The sequence below is a fragment of the Neoarius graeffei genome, chromosome 2 (assembly GCF_027579695.1).
Source record: "Neoarius graeffei isolate fNeoGra1 chromosome 2, fNeoGra1.pri, whole genome shotgun sequence".
NCBI lineage: Eukaryota > Metazoa > Chordata > Actinopteri > Siluriformes > Ariidae > Neoarius > Neoarius graeffei.
Genome location: NC_083570.1, coordinates 21,908,446 through 21,924,476, shown reverse-complemented (window position 1 = coordinate 21,924,476; position 16,031 = coordinate 21,908,446). Strand labels below are relative to the sequence as shown.

The 16,031-nt window shown below is 43.2% G+C and overlaps 1 protein-coding gene across 3 annotated transcripts in view; it reads left to right on the top strand.

Annotated features, from left to right (window-relative positions):
• Nucleotides 1-16,031, top strand: part of swt1 (SWT1 RNA endoribonuclease homolog) — a 72,841-nt gene that overhangs the window by 8,787 nt on the left and 48,023 nt on the right. For all 3 annotated transcript variants that reach the window (XR_009654048.1, XM_060913991.1, XM_060913990.1), the window contains one exon: nt 7,551-8,466. Coding sequence is in view for 2 of the 3 variants with exons in the window: in XM_060913991.1 (XP_060769974.1) it covers nt 7,551-8,466 (916 nt within the window). In the remaining variant the exon portion in view is untranslated. The remainder of the gene's footprint in view (nt 1-7,550; nt 8,467-16,031) is intronic.

The window sequence follows — 16,031 nt, the reverse complement described above, 5'->3', positions numbered from 1 at the left end:
AACCGCCAAAGTGTGGTAGGTACACCCCTGGATAATTATGAGTATGTGATCTGTCTCAGCTCAATCACGAATGACCTGTGGTGTGTCAGGGATCCGGACCAACGCCCCCAACTCAATCACACGTCATTGGTCCTGGAAGTACCCAGGTCCAGGAAGAGGAGAAAGACACAGAAGGGACAGATACAGAAGGAGATGAAAGGGGAGAGAGCCCGGTTTTGGGGAACTGGCTTCAGAGGAGCCCCCCCGCTTGGTTTAGGGATGGAGGTGAGCAGGGAGAGAAGGGAAAGGACAAGATAGAGAGGGAGAAGGGGTGGGGTGCCTGCCTACCACAGGAAATGCTGCCAAAATGGTTCCTGGGCAGCTGGATCATCTCATCCAGCAATGCCAGGCAGTAGCACTGGACCTACTCTGCTGTTCCCACTGGTAGCTGGACGATGAATTGTTCCAGTACCACCATGTCGATGACTCATCTCAGTGCCATGCTCCTCAGCAAACACCCGGAGCTGCTGCACAATGTCTGACCTGCTGCAGAGGTCTGGGTACTCCAGCATGTTAGTGGTGGGCAGCTGCTGGGCTGTGAGCTGGGCATCCCTCAACAAGGGTGGCAGTAGCTGGACCACCCACTGTGCTTCCACCTAACCCCACACCTCCACGGCTTACTCGAACAAGTCAATGAATACCACAGGGTCATCCTGTGGACCCATCTTGGTGGGGGTGACGTGGTGTGAGCCCAAGACTGCCATGGCTGTTGCTGCTGGGGTGCCTGCCAATTCAGTCAGACCCCGGAGCACTTGCTGATCCTACTGCTGGGCTTGGAGCAGTGCCTGGAAATGCTGCTCTGTGCACATGTTGACAAGCGCTTGGTGTTGCATCTGGTAGACACTGGCAAGGTCATGGATGAGCCCTCATGGTGCTTGATCCTGCCTCCTCCTCCATAGGAAACTTTACAGATTGCATAAAGAATTAATGTATTTAAATGCTTCTCACGACAAATACTGATGCATGCAATTATTTACATTTAATCACAAAACATGTAATTAAGAAACAGACTTGTGAGAACTCGAGGTGTATATTATTTTCGCTAAGTTTCGCTTTTCAGCATTTTCTTTCACACTAGGCATGCGCGCACACACACTGTGCTCGTCTGCTCACCTCTCTCTCTCTCTCTCTCTCTCTCTCTCTCTCTCTCTCTGGTTACTGGCTTCTCTCCACAAACACACACAAAGGGGACACACAGACTTCCAGCAATCTGACACTGGTGAGCCAGGTTCTACCTGCCTCCTCTCCATCCATAGCTGACACTTGACCATGCCCCTGTTGCCACATCTTGACAGCCCTAATATCAATATGTTTTGTTTGAGTAGTAATAATAATACTTTTCAAGCCAGGAAGCACAAAGTGAATCATGATTTAAAAAAAAATTAAATAAAGGCATTCCAGGAAAATGTCTAAATAAAAGGAAGAGTGATGGTGATTTAATATATAAATAAATAATAAACATGAATAAAAAGTAAATGTGTAAATTACAAATGGTATATTACAATCAAATAAAGATAAAAATAGGATGTAAAAACTGAGTGAATAAATATAATTGTGAAGACATAAACCAATTAAGAACCAAGAGCATCTACAAATGCTGAATGATAATTTATTTTTTTACATCAGACAAAAATGGTGAGTGAGTCAGCTGAAAGCTGTATTGCCTTTGGTCTATAGTCTGGACTTTGGAACAACAAGTAAGCCTTGGTCAGGTGAATGTAGGAGTCTAGCTCTTTGATAGGTGTATGACTTGCGCTGTGAGGGGGAGAGAACACAAACAAACTACCCAAGTCTCAGTGCAAAAATGTTTGTAGTTTTAATGAAAAATAGGGAACAGGTCAGAGCAGGTGGCAAGGAGCCCAGACTACCCTCAGGTGGTCTGGTCAGGCTACAGATAAAAAGCTTGTTCATCACTCGGCAAGCCCCTCTATCAACAAGGCAAATAACATGAAAGAGGGTTAACACTGGCTAGTTAATTGCTCAGTAAGCAAGCCCCGCCATCAACAGAGCAATGAACATAGCGTGTTACTTACTTCTCTGGGTGTAGTCTTGCCAAATGATGATTGAAGTTCAAGGTTATCCCCATCGTCTCCTGAGTAGTTCTTCTACATATGGAACGTGTAGCAGTGCATTTTTCCCACTGCACGAGAAGTCTGTATAAGCAAAGTAGACAATCTTAGGGGCATTCTCTCCATGCATTTTAGCACCATTAATGTTAGTTTGTTCCTGAGCATGATGTATGAACAGGTGAATGTACATTCCCTTGCATGAAATTAGTATAAAAATTAACGTAGATATAAATTCCTCATGCCAAATTATTATGGCATGTTACAAAAAATAAAGAAAAAATCCGAGTCCCCAATTTACAGGTCTGAATACACTTAATGCATGAGTCCAAGTCTGAGTCATCGGTGCTCAAGTCAAGTCAGGAGTCCTTAAAATTAGGGCATGAGTCGGACTCGAGTACTACAAGCCTGAGAGCAACCCACGGTGGACCAGGAAGTGGGAGCTGCGGGTTGGCTGCCCTGGCTTCTGCTCTTCGCTCTCAACAAAGCACACCTGCCTACAGCAGTTCTTCAGCCATTCATCCTGCTCCTGCTCAGAGTTCCTGTCACATGTCATCTGCTTAAACACACACAGAGAGTGGATTAGAGATTGTGTGACTCACCTTCAGCAGCGCAGTCCTCAGCTTCCCTGTGTCCCCCAGCCAGGCACATGTCTTGGGATGATGAGGTGTGGTCCTGAGGTCTCCATGAGGGCTGGCGTCTCCTCATCCTCCTGGCAGCAAGCAGTTCTCTTGGGAATCCAGACCAGTCCTGACCTAGGAGGAGAGGGACAGGGAGGTCAGGTACCACACCTACAGACAATTTCCACTTGTCCATCTCATCCCCAATGCGGATGTTGGTGGTGGCTACCTCTCATGTGTCCCCATGCATGCAAGTGACCTTGATGGCACCACTGTGCTCCGCAGCCATAGGCCAGCGTGATGATGCTGCCTGAGTCCAGAAGGGCTTTCACTGGCTGGCCTTCTACCCATACAGGGGTGCTTAGTAGATGATGGCTGGAAGGTGAGTGGACAATGCAGCCAGTGAGTCATGGCTTCCAGGCTGGGGCAGAGGGAGGTTGCTTGGGTGTGGTGGGCATGGGCTTGTCATTGGGCGAAGGTGGGTGTGTGGGGCAGTGGTTGGCCCTTCAGGCCCCTGTGTTGACCCTTCAGGTCCCCATGTTGACCCTTCAGGTCCCCATGTTGACCCTTCAGGCCCCCATGTTGGCCCAGGACATGGCAGTTGGAGGCTTGGTGGCTCCCTGCCTTATAGCCTTATAGCTTCTTGTTTTTTAATGTCTAGGTTTACCAAAGCACACATGAGGGCTCCCACCAGTTCAGTGGGGGTCTTGGGCACCCACATCCTGATGGCCATACACTCTTTGAGGGTAGTGCCCAGAGGAACTGGTCCATGGCGACCTGCTCCATGACCTACATTGCGGAGTGCTGCTCAGACTGAAGCCAGTGCTTTGTGGTTCTTAGCAGTGAGTCCATCTAGTTATGGGGTTGACGTCTGCCCAATCCACTCAGCGCTGGAACCGTGTTATGGCCTGGCAGACAGGGAACCCACAGCACCCCAGTATCTGCTCTTTCAGGAGCAGGTACTTTGTCTGCCATGACCGGTGGGAGGCTAAAGTAGACCAGTTGGGCCTCCCCAGTGGGGAGTGGAGCCTGAGCCTATTCCTCTTTAGGCCAACCTTCTCTATATGCCATCTGCTCAAACATGTAGAGATAGGATACCATGTTGTCAGAGGGGGTGAGCTTGTGCAGCAGATGCAGGGCCTCTTGGTGGGGTTCTGGAAGGCAGCCGGGGAGAGGAGAGGCGCTGGTGTGCAACTTGTAGGCCTTTTGCAAGCTCCTGTATTATTTTTCTGCTGCTGGAGGTTCGTCTCCTGTGGGGAGGGGGGTGTCATGCTCAGACCTGTATTCTCCACGAGTGTAGGACTTGCGCTATGAGGGGGAGAGAGCACAGACACACAACCCAAGTTTCAGTGCAAAAATGTGTGTGGTTTAAATGGAAAACGGGGAAGTGCAGGAGAAGTGAGAGCTGAGGTGAGTGCAGTCAGAGCAGGCGACGAGGAGCCCAGATGAGGTTACTGGCAGGGGCTGGCTATGCCATGTCCTGGTGGCAGTCTGGTGACAGCCTGGATCACTGGTGAAAAGTCCACAGGGCTCGAGCTCTTTGTCTTCTGCATCCTTGAGGTTGCCTGAGCAGAGAGAGAGAGGGAGGGAGAGTGAGCATGAGTTCTCTGGTAGAAGCACTCTGACTAACCTGTGTTCGGCATGATGCCTTTTTATATGCTCCAGGCTGCTTTGAGGAGGGTGGATCCAGGCACTGATTGTGCCACTCAAGCTGTGTGTGGTCAGTGGGCTCCACCCCATAGCCACATTGTCTCTTCAGCACCGTGAGAGTGGCTGTGTGAGGAGCGATGCGCTGCTTTAAAGGCAGTTTCCCCAGGCCGTTGTCCCAATAGGGTACTAAAAATAAAGCCAGAAGCTCTGGAGCTGAACCATGTAAAGCTTTAAAATAATTCACAAAATTTTAAAATAAATTATGAATTTAACTGGTAGCCAGTGAACTGGAACCAAGTTGGGGTAATACACTCATGAACCCTTGATCTTGTAAGTAGTATGGCTGCACTATTTTGTACCAACTTGAGACAAGCAATGGAAGAGCTGCATGTAGCAAATAAAGCATTCCAGTATTCCAGACGAGAAGTACTAAAAACGTATGACTTATACCGTGTCTTGAAAGGATAAAGCTGATCTAACCTTTGCAATATTTCTTAACTGATAAAAGCCCAATTATACTAGTTTAACATGAGGTTCAAAGTTTAAGCTGGCGTCAAAGAGCACCCCTAAATTCCTAGATAGTGGTTTAAGTCAAGTTTATTTGTATAGCACTTTTAACAGTAGACATTGTCGCAAAGCAGCTTTCCAGAAAATTAAAGACTCCAAACCTGAGCTAATTTTATCCCTCACTCATCCCCAATGAGCAAGCCTGTGGCGACGACGGCAAGGAAAAAAATCCTCAGATGATACGAGGAAGAACCCTCGAGAGGAACCAGACCCAAAAGGGAACCCATCCTTGTTTGGGTGATAAGAGATAACAACATGATTATAAATAACTCGCTTCTATAACTGTGTCCTATATCGTCAGTATAACTGTGAAACCAGAAAATTCATTATACTTTCAACATGAACTTTGTTTTGTTGAAGTTATAAACTGTTCATTGATGGAAACTTGAGTGCAAAACTGTTCATGCCAACAGTTTGTGCCAGTGAACCAAAGACCTGTTTCACATGAGCTATGTTCAGTTGTGGGCCAGTTACTAAAATCTCTGTTTTGTCCATGTTACACTGAAGAAAGTTATAGGAAATTAAATTTCTCACGTCATTAATACAGGTGAGAAGAATTGCTATGTTAGCCACATTATTGGGATCCAGAGCCAGGCAGAGCTGTAAATCATCAGCATAACAGTAGAAGTTAATATCATATCAACGGATGACATGTCTTGGAGCATATATAGAGAAAATAAAATCAGACCTAAAATTGAGCCTTGAAGTACTCCACATGTAAACATGGGGGAGGAGGAAAGCTCCTTACTACCAATAACAGCAGAATTTCTTTTTGATAAATAGGAGGAAAACTAGGCTGGTGCTGTTCCTGATATTCCCACCCATTGTTTTAATCTACTGATCATGACGTCATGATTGATGGTATCGAACACAACACTTAAATCAAGGATAATTAACACAGAGCTATTCCCAGCATCTTAATTTATTAAAATGTCATTTGTAACCCTGAGGAGCGTTATTTCTATGCCACGTTTATTTCTGAAATTGGATTAAAATTTCTCAAAAACATTATTGGACTCTGCTACCTCCAGTACCTGCTTGGCTATGACTTTCTCTAACAAATTTTTTTAGATAGAAATGAGAGTATGGAGATGGGCCTATAATTATTTGGGTCTGACTGGTCAAGGTTAAGTTTCTTGAGTGAAGAATGTACCACAGCATTTTTAAAATAGATAGGAACCACACCAGTGGCCAAGGAACCTTACAGAATAGATAAAAGAGTTGGGGCTACTACATCACTAACTTCTTTTGAGTAGTGTAGTGGGTATTACATCTACAAAACTAGATGCTGTTTTAAGCAGATGCAGTATTTCAGTGAGTTCATGCTCAGAAATAAGCCTAGGAATAGGCCTAAATGAACTCAATAAGAACCTTTCTACACATTCTGCCTAACTGTAAGACTGAGGACACAACAGAACTCTTGATTTTGTAAACTTTACTACTAAAAAAATGAAGAAATCTTAATGTGTAATAGTGCTAGAAACTGCTCTTTGTTGAACAGGATTATCAAGGTCATTAATAGTTTGAAATAAATACCTAGGGTTGTGCCTACTGGCATTAATAAGTTGTGAGAAATACTCTGTCCTGGCAGTCTTAACAGCGGCATTATAAGAAATTAAAATATCATGTAAGTGTTCAAGATGCATGGTCAGTTTAGTAGCTTTCCAAGCTCTTTCAGCCTTCCTTCATTTTCTCCTCAGCAGACGGATCTCTTCACTAATCCAAGGGGATCTCGTGTTCTGTTCCTGACTTAGTTCAGAAAATGGCAACAGGGTTTAAAATTGAAACATACAACTTATTCAATTTACCTACCTGCTGTGGAGTGTCAGCTGAATCCACAGCCATGAGGCTAGAGCTAGATACAGAAAAGGCAGAAGAAAATTTTGTGGCAGTGTCCACGTTTACAATTCACAAACAACGACCAACATTTCTGATGACAGAAGAGACTTTGACAATAAAAGTTATAATAATATAAAGAGATACACAGATCATGAATACTTATGTCAGTATACCAGATGTAAACATTAAATCCAAGATGTGGCCACAATTATGTGTTGGGCCCGTTACATGCAGCACCAAGGAGCCACCGTATGATTGGTTGCCTGAAAATGAGTGACAGTGACGACACCAGCGCCTTTCTGAATAGGTCAGAGATTTTCAACTCGAAGCACTCAGAGCAGCTGCACAAAAAACGGTGGAGCACTCTGAAAAAATGCGCTGGGTGCAGCGCTTTGTCTCTAGGTGGCCGTATGTGGTCGCATACCCGCTCTCCTCATTGGGAATGTTTTAAAAAAAAAAAGATGCTGGCACTAAAATAAAGCTATATGGACACCCACCCAAATTGATTAAGAAGTGTTCATTGTTAATAAATGTACAATTGTAATCACTGACAAATTGCTGTGGGATAAAGAAGACTAAAACACTAAGATGTGCTGTTATTGGAAAATGATTGACTTTGGAGTGGTAATGGGATCACACCACCAGCACAGCACTGTTTATTTTCCTATAAAAGCATGCCCCATCATTTTTTATTTCTTACGTATCCTTGTAATAGCCGAATATCATTTTTGCTGTTTCATTTGACCCAGAAATGTCTTTATTTTGACAGTGAAAGCACTGATTGTCCACGATCACCGAGGGAAATCGCTGCAAAAAGTGGGATGCACAAAAAATCAGATGGAGAAAGTATGAAGGTGAAATTGGAGGTAAACAAAGACTCTCATGGCCATGAGCACAGGGCATTGCGCAGCTCACTGAAGCACTCTTCCTCACGACATTATACATCTACCTCAACAAGGAGCTCCAACAGCAAAATTTCTGAAGTCCCAACCAAAGAATGGGATGAGTGCAGTAAAACCCGAGGAAAGCTGAGGTCTTCTTCAGAGGAGCCTGAAAAGAGAGCAGCTGAGGCTGAAGAAAAGAGGAAGAAACTCATGAAAAGAAGGGCATCAAAAGAGGATGATTACCCAGTGACCAAACGAAGTGCCAACAAAGAACAGGCTGATGTCAGGCGAGAGAGAAAGGAGTTAGTGGAGAGGGGGTACAGGAAGTCAAATGAAGAGCATATCTCAGAATGGAAATGCAGCAGTCATGAGAAATGTCAGAGCAAGCACTCATCTAAAGAGTCTAAACATCCAGCTTCCACCTTTACGCAAAATGTCAGACCGAAAACGCAGGGTAAGGGACACTCAGTGTCCTGTAATCCCCCTACTTCCAGAGAAGAGCCGTCATCATGTGTTCCTTCGCTTCCAATCTCTTTCAAGATCTCAAAGAAGTCTAGTGTTGTGAAGGCACGTGCAAGCACAGCTAGTTGGGAAAATGTTAAAAAGTCTCCCGTCACCAGTACGTGCTCTCCTAAAACAACAGACTCTCAATCTATGAAGGTTACCCTTGAACACACTAAACCAAGACCTACAGAGCTTCCTTCTCCAGTTCCTTCCTGTTCTCCTCCTGTCCAGCTACTGCAGTTGAGTGGAACAAAAGAGACGAGTGCCCCAAGCAGCAGTAATGCTTTAATGGAACATGTAAGTCATACAATTTTGTACATTCATAAAGCAGAGCAAATACCACTTCTTAGGTGCAAACTCCAATCATAAAGTAGTCAGTTAACCCAGGAATGGCAGTCTTAATAGAAATCAGAATATTCAGATCAAACTGGACACATCCTGGCAGGAGCCCAAGGCTTGAATAGCGGTAAGGAGGCTCAACACCAGGATAAATTTGCATGAATGTGTATTGAACACATAAACTGCAGTTCAAATGCTTACTGTTTAAATACAACACAAAATTATCACCAAAATAAAAAATTAAAATAAATTGTGCACATAAAATAACCCTTTAATGTCCCTGAGTGCAGTCTTTAAATGTTATCAGTGGATCAATGGTTGGTATAATTGTCCATCTTACTGTACCACTGAAGTTGAGAAGGAAATCTGTCCTCAGAAGGTCCTCAGAAATCTGTGCTGAGCAATCCCCCTCAAGGGCCGGTAGATTGTCTCACCATCCTGTTAACTGGACTCTCTACTCTTCAGTGGATGCCTTCCTTGGCACCAGACTTGTCCCTAAATCTGCTGTTGTCATGGAAGTCTGTACCTCAGAAGTAGCCAAAAAATATACTTACATGAAAGAAGTTTCCTTAAAATGCTTTTATTGTACAGAACCAATGCAAGTGCTGAGTGATTCCTGGACAAACACTGGAGTAAGTTCTCTTCCATTAGTTTTTCAGTTGAGCCCCTCTTTGGGAGACCCATCCTAGACCCCAAAACAAAATGGCAGCTCCTATTAAAATCATCGTAAAAGGAATCTCTTTGTTTAAAACACACACTTCTGACTGGCTGCCCAACGTGGGGCTTTTCATTGGCATACTTCCCACTATTTTTTCAAAAGAAAACAGACTTCACATTTACCATATGGCATTTTAAGGGTTTTACTACTTAATGATGAGTCTGTGTTTGTCACGCGAAATGCCTTTACAATAATAATCAGTGGTGGAGAACACGATCTCTCACTCACTCACTCACTCACTCACTCACTCACTCACTCACTCACTCACTCACTCACTCACTCACTCACTCACATGATTCTCTAAACATTTAAACTCAAAGTGTACTTAGGCTCAGATTAAAGGAGCTTAATGTTAAAATACCTCTTGAGTATAACAATCATAAATTCATGCTAAATAATAATTTCACCATGATCTCAAAAATGATTGTAGCAAGCTAAAAACAGTTGTGTGTGTGTTAGGCCCATAAAATATTGAAAAGGGAGAGTAGTCTTTTTAAACTAGCTAACAATGGATCAAAGGGAAGATTTTGCAGCCTGACCAGACCAAAGGTATTTCCCTATAGATAACTGTGGCTACAGAAATGGGAATCCTAACACATCTGATGCTCCAAAGACAGAAAGTCTGCGGGAATCCTAACACATTCTGATGCCCCAGAGACATAAAATACTCTCATACCATTTACCAAAACCAAACCTATATGCAGGTCACACATCCTGTAAGTTACATCCAGATACATACACGGTTATCAACACGGGTAATTTCAAAGTCCTTATGGGCAAGTCTCTTCAGTCGGCAGCCGTCATGGAAACACCTCCAGGTAGTTATTTCAGAGTGATGAGCTCAGGCTCTGATCTAAATGAATGGGGAGAGAGGCATAACGGCACTTTCAATGCCCATTGGAGCATAAACACTGTATGTATAGTATCACCAGTCAAATCAGATAAATATTACTTGAAAGGTTTGGTGACTTTGCCCCAAATTGAGGTTTAAAAATATTTTTTCCCACAGGTTATAATTCTACTATGCATGCATAGGTTACTACAAGGTTGCTACACTTGTCCTACACATGCACAATTGTGTGCTGGCATCAGTATAACAACATCTCATCTCATTATCTCTAGCCACTTTATCCTGTTCTACAGGGTCGCAGGCAAGCTGGAGCCTATCCCAGCTGACTACGGGCGAAAGGTGGGGTACACCCTGGACAAGTCGCCAGGTCATCACAGGGCTGACACATAGACACAGACAACCATTCACACTCACATTCACACCTACGGTCAATTTAGAGTCACCAGTTAACCTAACCTGCATGTCTTTGGACTGTGGGGGAAACCGGAGCACCCGGAGGAAACCCACGCGGACACGGGGAGAACATGCAAACTCCGCACAGAAAGGCCCTCGCCGGCCCCGGGGCTCGAACCCAGGACCTTCTTGCTGTGAGGCGACAGCGCTAACCACTACACCACCGTGCTGCCCTATAACAACATGATTGGGTTAATATTTCCCGGTTCAATAGATGATTGCCTTTTGTGGGTGATGGGTGGAATATGTGCATACAACTGCCATCTTTGGCGTTACAGACTTTTCCCATAGATTTCTATTCTATTCTATACGTATATATACAACATAAAGTTGTTAGACACCGTGTCCTCCAGGCTAAAGAGGAGAAGAACCATCCAGCTTGGTACCAGCACACAGTTCAAAAGCCAGCATTTCTGATGGTATGGGGGGGCATTAGTGCACATGGCATGGGTAGCTTGCACATCTGGGAAGGTATCATTAATGCTGAATGATATATACAGATTTTGGAGCAACATGCTGCCATCCAGACAATGTCTTTTTCAGGGAAGGCCTTACTTATTTCAGCAAGACAATGCCAAACCACTTTGTGCACATTTAAAACTGCATGGCTCCATAGTAAAAGAGCTTGGGTGCTAAATTGGCCTGCCTGCAGTCTAGACCTGTCTCCCATTGAAAACATTTGGTGCATTATGAAACACAAAATACGACAGAGGAGACCCTGAACTGTTCAGCAACTGAAATTGTGTATCGGGCAAAAATGGGACCTTTCACTGTCAAAATTACAGCAACTGGTCTCCTCAGTTCCCAAATGTTTACAGAGCATTTTTAAAAGTAGAGGTGATGCAACACAGTGGTAAACATGCCCCTGTCCTAACTTTTTCTGAAACATGTTGCTGCCATGAAATTCAAAATGAGGATATATTTTTCAAAAACCAATAAAATTTCTCAGTTTCAACATATGTTGTCTTTGTACTATTTTCAATGGAATATAGGGTTTCTATGATTTTGCAAATTATCGCATTCTGTTTTTATTTACAGTTTACACAGCGTCCCAACTTTTTTAGAATTGGAGTTGTATGTACCATATGTGATCCCCAAATTCCTTGTGATTTTGCATTGAAGAACATTATTCTTAAATTGTCGCACTGTTTGCCCACGCAGTTTTTCACAGAGCGGTGAACCCCTCCCCATCTTTACTTCTGAGAGACTCAGCCTCTCTGTGATGCTCCTTTTTATCCCCAAGCATGTTACTGACCTGTTGCCAATTAACCAAATTAGGTTTATTTAGCATTACATAACTTCTTCAGTCTTTTGTTTTTTTGCCCCATCCCAACTTTTTTTGAAATGTGTTGCTGATGTCAAAATCAAAAGGAGCATATACAGTGGTGCTTAAAAGTTTGTGAACCCTTTAGAATTTTCTGTATTTCTGCATAAATATGACCTAAAACATCATCAGATTTTCACACAAGTCCTAAAAGTAGATAAAGAGAACCCAGTTAAACAAATGAGATGAAAAATATTATACTCGGTCATTTATTTATTGAGGAAAATGATCCAGTATTACATATCTGTGAGTGGCAAAAGTATGTGAACCTTTGCTTTCAGTATCTGGTGTGACCCCCTTGTGCAGCAATAACTGCAACTAAACGTTTCCGGTAACTGTTGATCAGTCCTGCACACCGGCTTGGAGGAATTTTAGCCCATTCCTCTGGACAGAACAGCTTCAGCTCCAGGATGTTGGTGGGTTTCCTCACATGAACTGCTTGCTTCAGGTCCTTCCACAGCATTTTGATTGGATTAAGGTCAGGACTTTGACTTGGCCATTCCAAAACATTAACTTTATTCTTCTTTAACCATTCATTGGTCGAATGACTTATGTGCTTAGGGTCGTTGTCTTGCTGCATGACCCACCTTCTCTTGAGATTCAGTTCATGGACAGATGTCCCGACATTTTCGTTTAGAATTCACTGGTATAATTCAGAATTCATCGTTCCATCAATGATGGCAAGCTGTCCTGGCCCAGATGCAGCAAAACAGGCCCAAACCATGATACTACCACCACCATGTTTCACAGATGGTATAAGGTTCTTATGCTGGAATGCAGTGTTTTCCTTTCTCCAAACAGAACGCTTCTCATTTGAACCAAAAAGTTCTATTTTGGTCTCGTCCATCCACAAAACATTTTCCCAATAGCCTTCTGGCTTGTCCACATGATCTTTAGCAAACTGCAGATGAGCAGCAATGTTCTTTTTGGAGAGCAGTGGCTTTCTTCTTGCAACCCTGCCATGCACACCATTGTTGTTCAGTGTTCTCCTGATGATGGACTCATGAACATTAATATTAGCCAATGTGAGAGAGGCCTTCAGTTGCTTAGAAGTTACCCTGGGGTCCTTTGTGACCTCGCCAACTATTACACACCTTGCTCTTGAAGTGATCTTTGTTGGTCGACCACTCCTGGGGAGGGTAACAATGGTCTCATATTTCCTCCATTTGTACACAGTCTGTCTGAGTGTGGATTGGTGGAGTCCAAACTCTTTAGAGATGGTTTCGTAACCTTTTCCAGCCTGATGAGCATCAACAACGCTTTTTCTGAGGTCCTCAGAAATCTCCTTTGTTCGTGCCATGATACACTTCCACAAAACATGTGTTGTGAAGATCAGACTTTGATAGATCCCTGTTCTTTAAATAAAACAGGGTGCCCACTCACACCTGATTGTCATCCCACTGACTGAAAACACCTGACTCTAATTTCACTTTCAAATTAACTGCTAATCCTAGAGGTTCACATACTTTTGCCACTCACAGATATGTAATATTGGATCATTTTCCTCAATAAATAAATGACCAAGTATAATATTTTTGTCTCATTTGTTTAACTGGGTTCTCTTTATCTACTTTTAGGACTTGTGTGAAAATCTGATGATGTTTTAGGTCATATTTATGCAGAAATATAGAAAATTCTAAAGGATTCACAAACTTTCAAGCACCACTGTATTTTTCAAAAAACGATTAAATTTCTTAGTTTCAGCATTTGATATGTTGTCTTTGTCCTATTTTCAATGAAATATAGGGCTTCCAAGATTTGCAAATCATTATATTCTGTTTTTTATTTACATTTTATAGTGTCCCAAATTTATGGAATTGGGGTTGCAGTGGAGGAAATAAGGCTGGACCAGTGGACGTTGACTGGTAATTTTCGCATTTGTCAGTCTGTATTTCAAAAACATCGGATCGGATGGCCGATTTAAAAAATAATTTGAATGTGTCCGTCTGTATTTCTAAAGCATCAAACCGGATGGCCCATAAAAAAAATTGTAAAGATATGGGTCTAACCTACTTCCAGTTTTCTTCCAAGTGTTACACTGAGCGAATACATTTATGCCGTAACAACAACAACAACACCTCAAGCCTGATACGGACATCATGCAATAAATATGGATAAAAGAAAATAAGCCAGTTCATCAATTAGTTTCATCTCTCTTCGCATGCCATCTTTCCCTTTTCTCCTTATTAGAGAGCTTTCTGTCCTCGTCTCTTTTGCAGCTAACGCACGCGATTAGCCCCCGCCACGTTAGTCTGTCAACCATTGCATCACTCCACGAATCTAATACACCACCACGCTTTAGGATGTCCTTCAAAGTGTCTTTGTATCTCAGAAGAGGGTGACCTGAGTCTCCTGGAGCCCTCTTCCAGAACACCATAGAGAAGTGTCTTCGCCAGCCACTTGTCTGGCATGCGTGATACATGACCCATCCAACAAAGCCTGTTCCGGATGAGAATGATCTCGATATCTTTGGTGTTGGCACAAGTCAGTACTTCGTCGTTTGTAATGTAGTGGTTTCATTTGATTTTGAGTATAGATCTCAAACGCCGTTGTTGACAGTCCTGAGAAGCCTGATGTGGTAACTGTATATAATCCAGTTCTCACTTCCATACATCATTAGCAGGATGACACACTGATTGTATACCTTGAGCTTTGTTGCAACAGTCAGGTCTCTACAGTTGAAAACCCTGTCCCTTAGTGTTCCCATTGCACATGAGGCAGCCTGAATGCATGCAGTAATTTCTGCGTCTAACTTGCAATCTTTGGTGACACGACTACCAAGATATTTGAAGTGGTCTACTCTCTTTAACTTGTGTCCATCATTGTAGAAATCAACCTGTTCACCTACACTCATGGTTTCTGTCTTCTTGATGTTAATCCGGAGGCCCATTTTCTTTGACAAATTGCTGTAGGCAGACAACAAAAGCTGTAGAGCTGTGCCATCATTGGTAAATATCTCAATGTCCTCCACGTACTGGGCTTCTCTTATGTAACTGGTGAGAATCTTGGTCTTGGATTTCAGGTGTCGCAGGTCAAATAAATCACCGTCATATCTGAAACAGATCTTGATGCTGAACTCTGAGGACCTATGTTCTTAAAAGTAAGGTACAACATGATGGCGGCATATATTCCAAACAGAGCTGGAGCAAGCTGACAGCCCTGCTTGACGCCACTGTTGTATTCGGGTGGCTTGGACAGTTCTCCATCAATATGCAATCTAGCATGCACTCCAGAGTAGAGCTTCTTGATGACACAAACAAACTTGGGAGGGCATCCAAGCTTACTCAGGATCTTGAAGAGGAACTCTCGATTCATGCAATCAAATGCCTTAGTGAAGTCAATAAAGGCAATGTGCAGATTCTGACGCTGTTCTCTATACTTTTCCATAATTTGACGTAAGATGAAGATGCCATAGATTGTGCTTCAACCTTCTCTGTAGCCAGACTGAGATTCAGGATAAACTAACTCTGCAAGTCGTTGAAGACGCTGTAACACGATGTCAGAGAATACCTTGTCAACCACACTAAGCAAAGATATGCCATGGTAGTTGTCACAGTGACTGCAATCGCCCTTTTTAAATAGAATGCAGATAATGGCGTCAATCACGTCTGCTGGCAGATTTGCTGATGTCCAAAACAGATTGGAGATAGTGAACAAGAATGATATCAGAGTTTGTCCACCATGCACGAGTACCTCAGGAATTATACCATCTGGACCAGAGCTCTTCTTGAGTTTGGTATTCTTGACAGCAGTCATCACCTCTTCCATGGTAATAGGATCATCAAACTCCTCATCAAATGGACATCATCAAATGGACGTTGTTCCAGCTCGTCCAGTATGCTCAAATCAACATCAGTGGGTTGGTTTAAAAGCTCGTCAAAATGTTCAATCCATCTCTCCTTGATGTCATGTGAAGAGGAGAGGAGCTCACCACTTTTTGTTCTTACTGGATTGAGGGTTTTTGGCTTCGTAGCATAGAGCTCTGTCTGAGGTTTTTCTCCCTTGCATACTTCTCTGCTTCGTCTGCTTTTTGCTGAAACCATTTATTCTTAAGTCTCCTGATCTCATTTTGAAGTGCTTTCCTGTTACCACGGATTCTTTTGTCTTTAAGGAGAATCTGAATCTCTGCATCTTGGTCATCAAACCAGTCTTCGCTCCTCTTCTTTTTCTTACCAAAA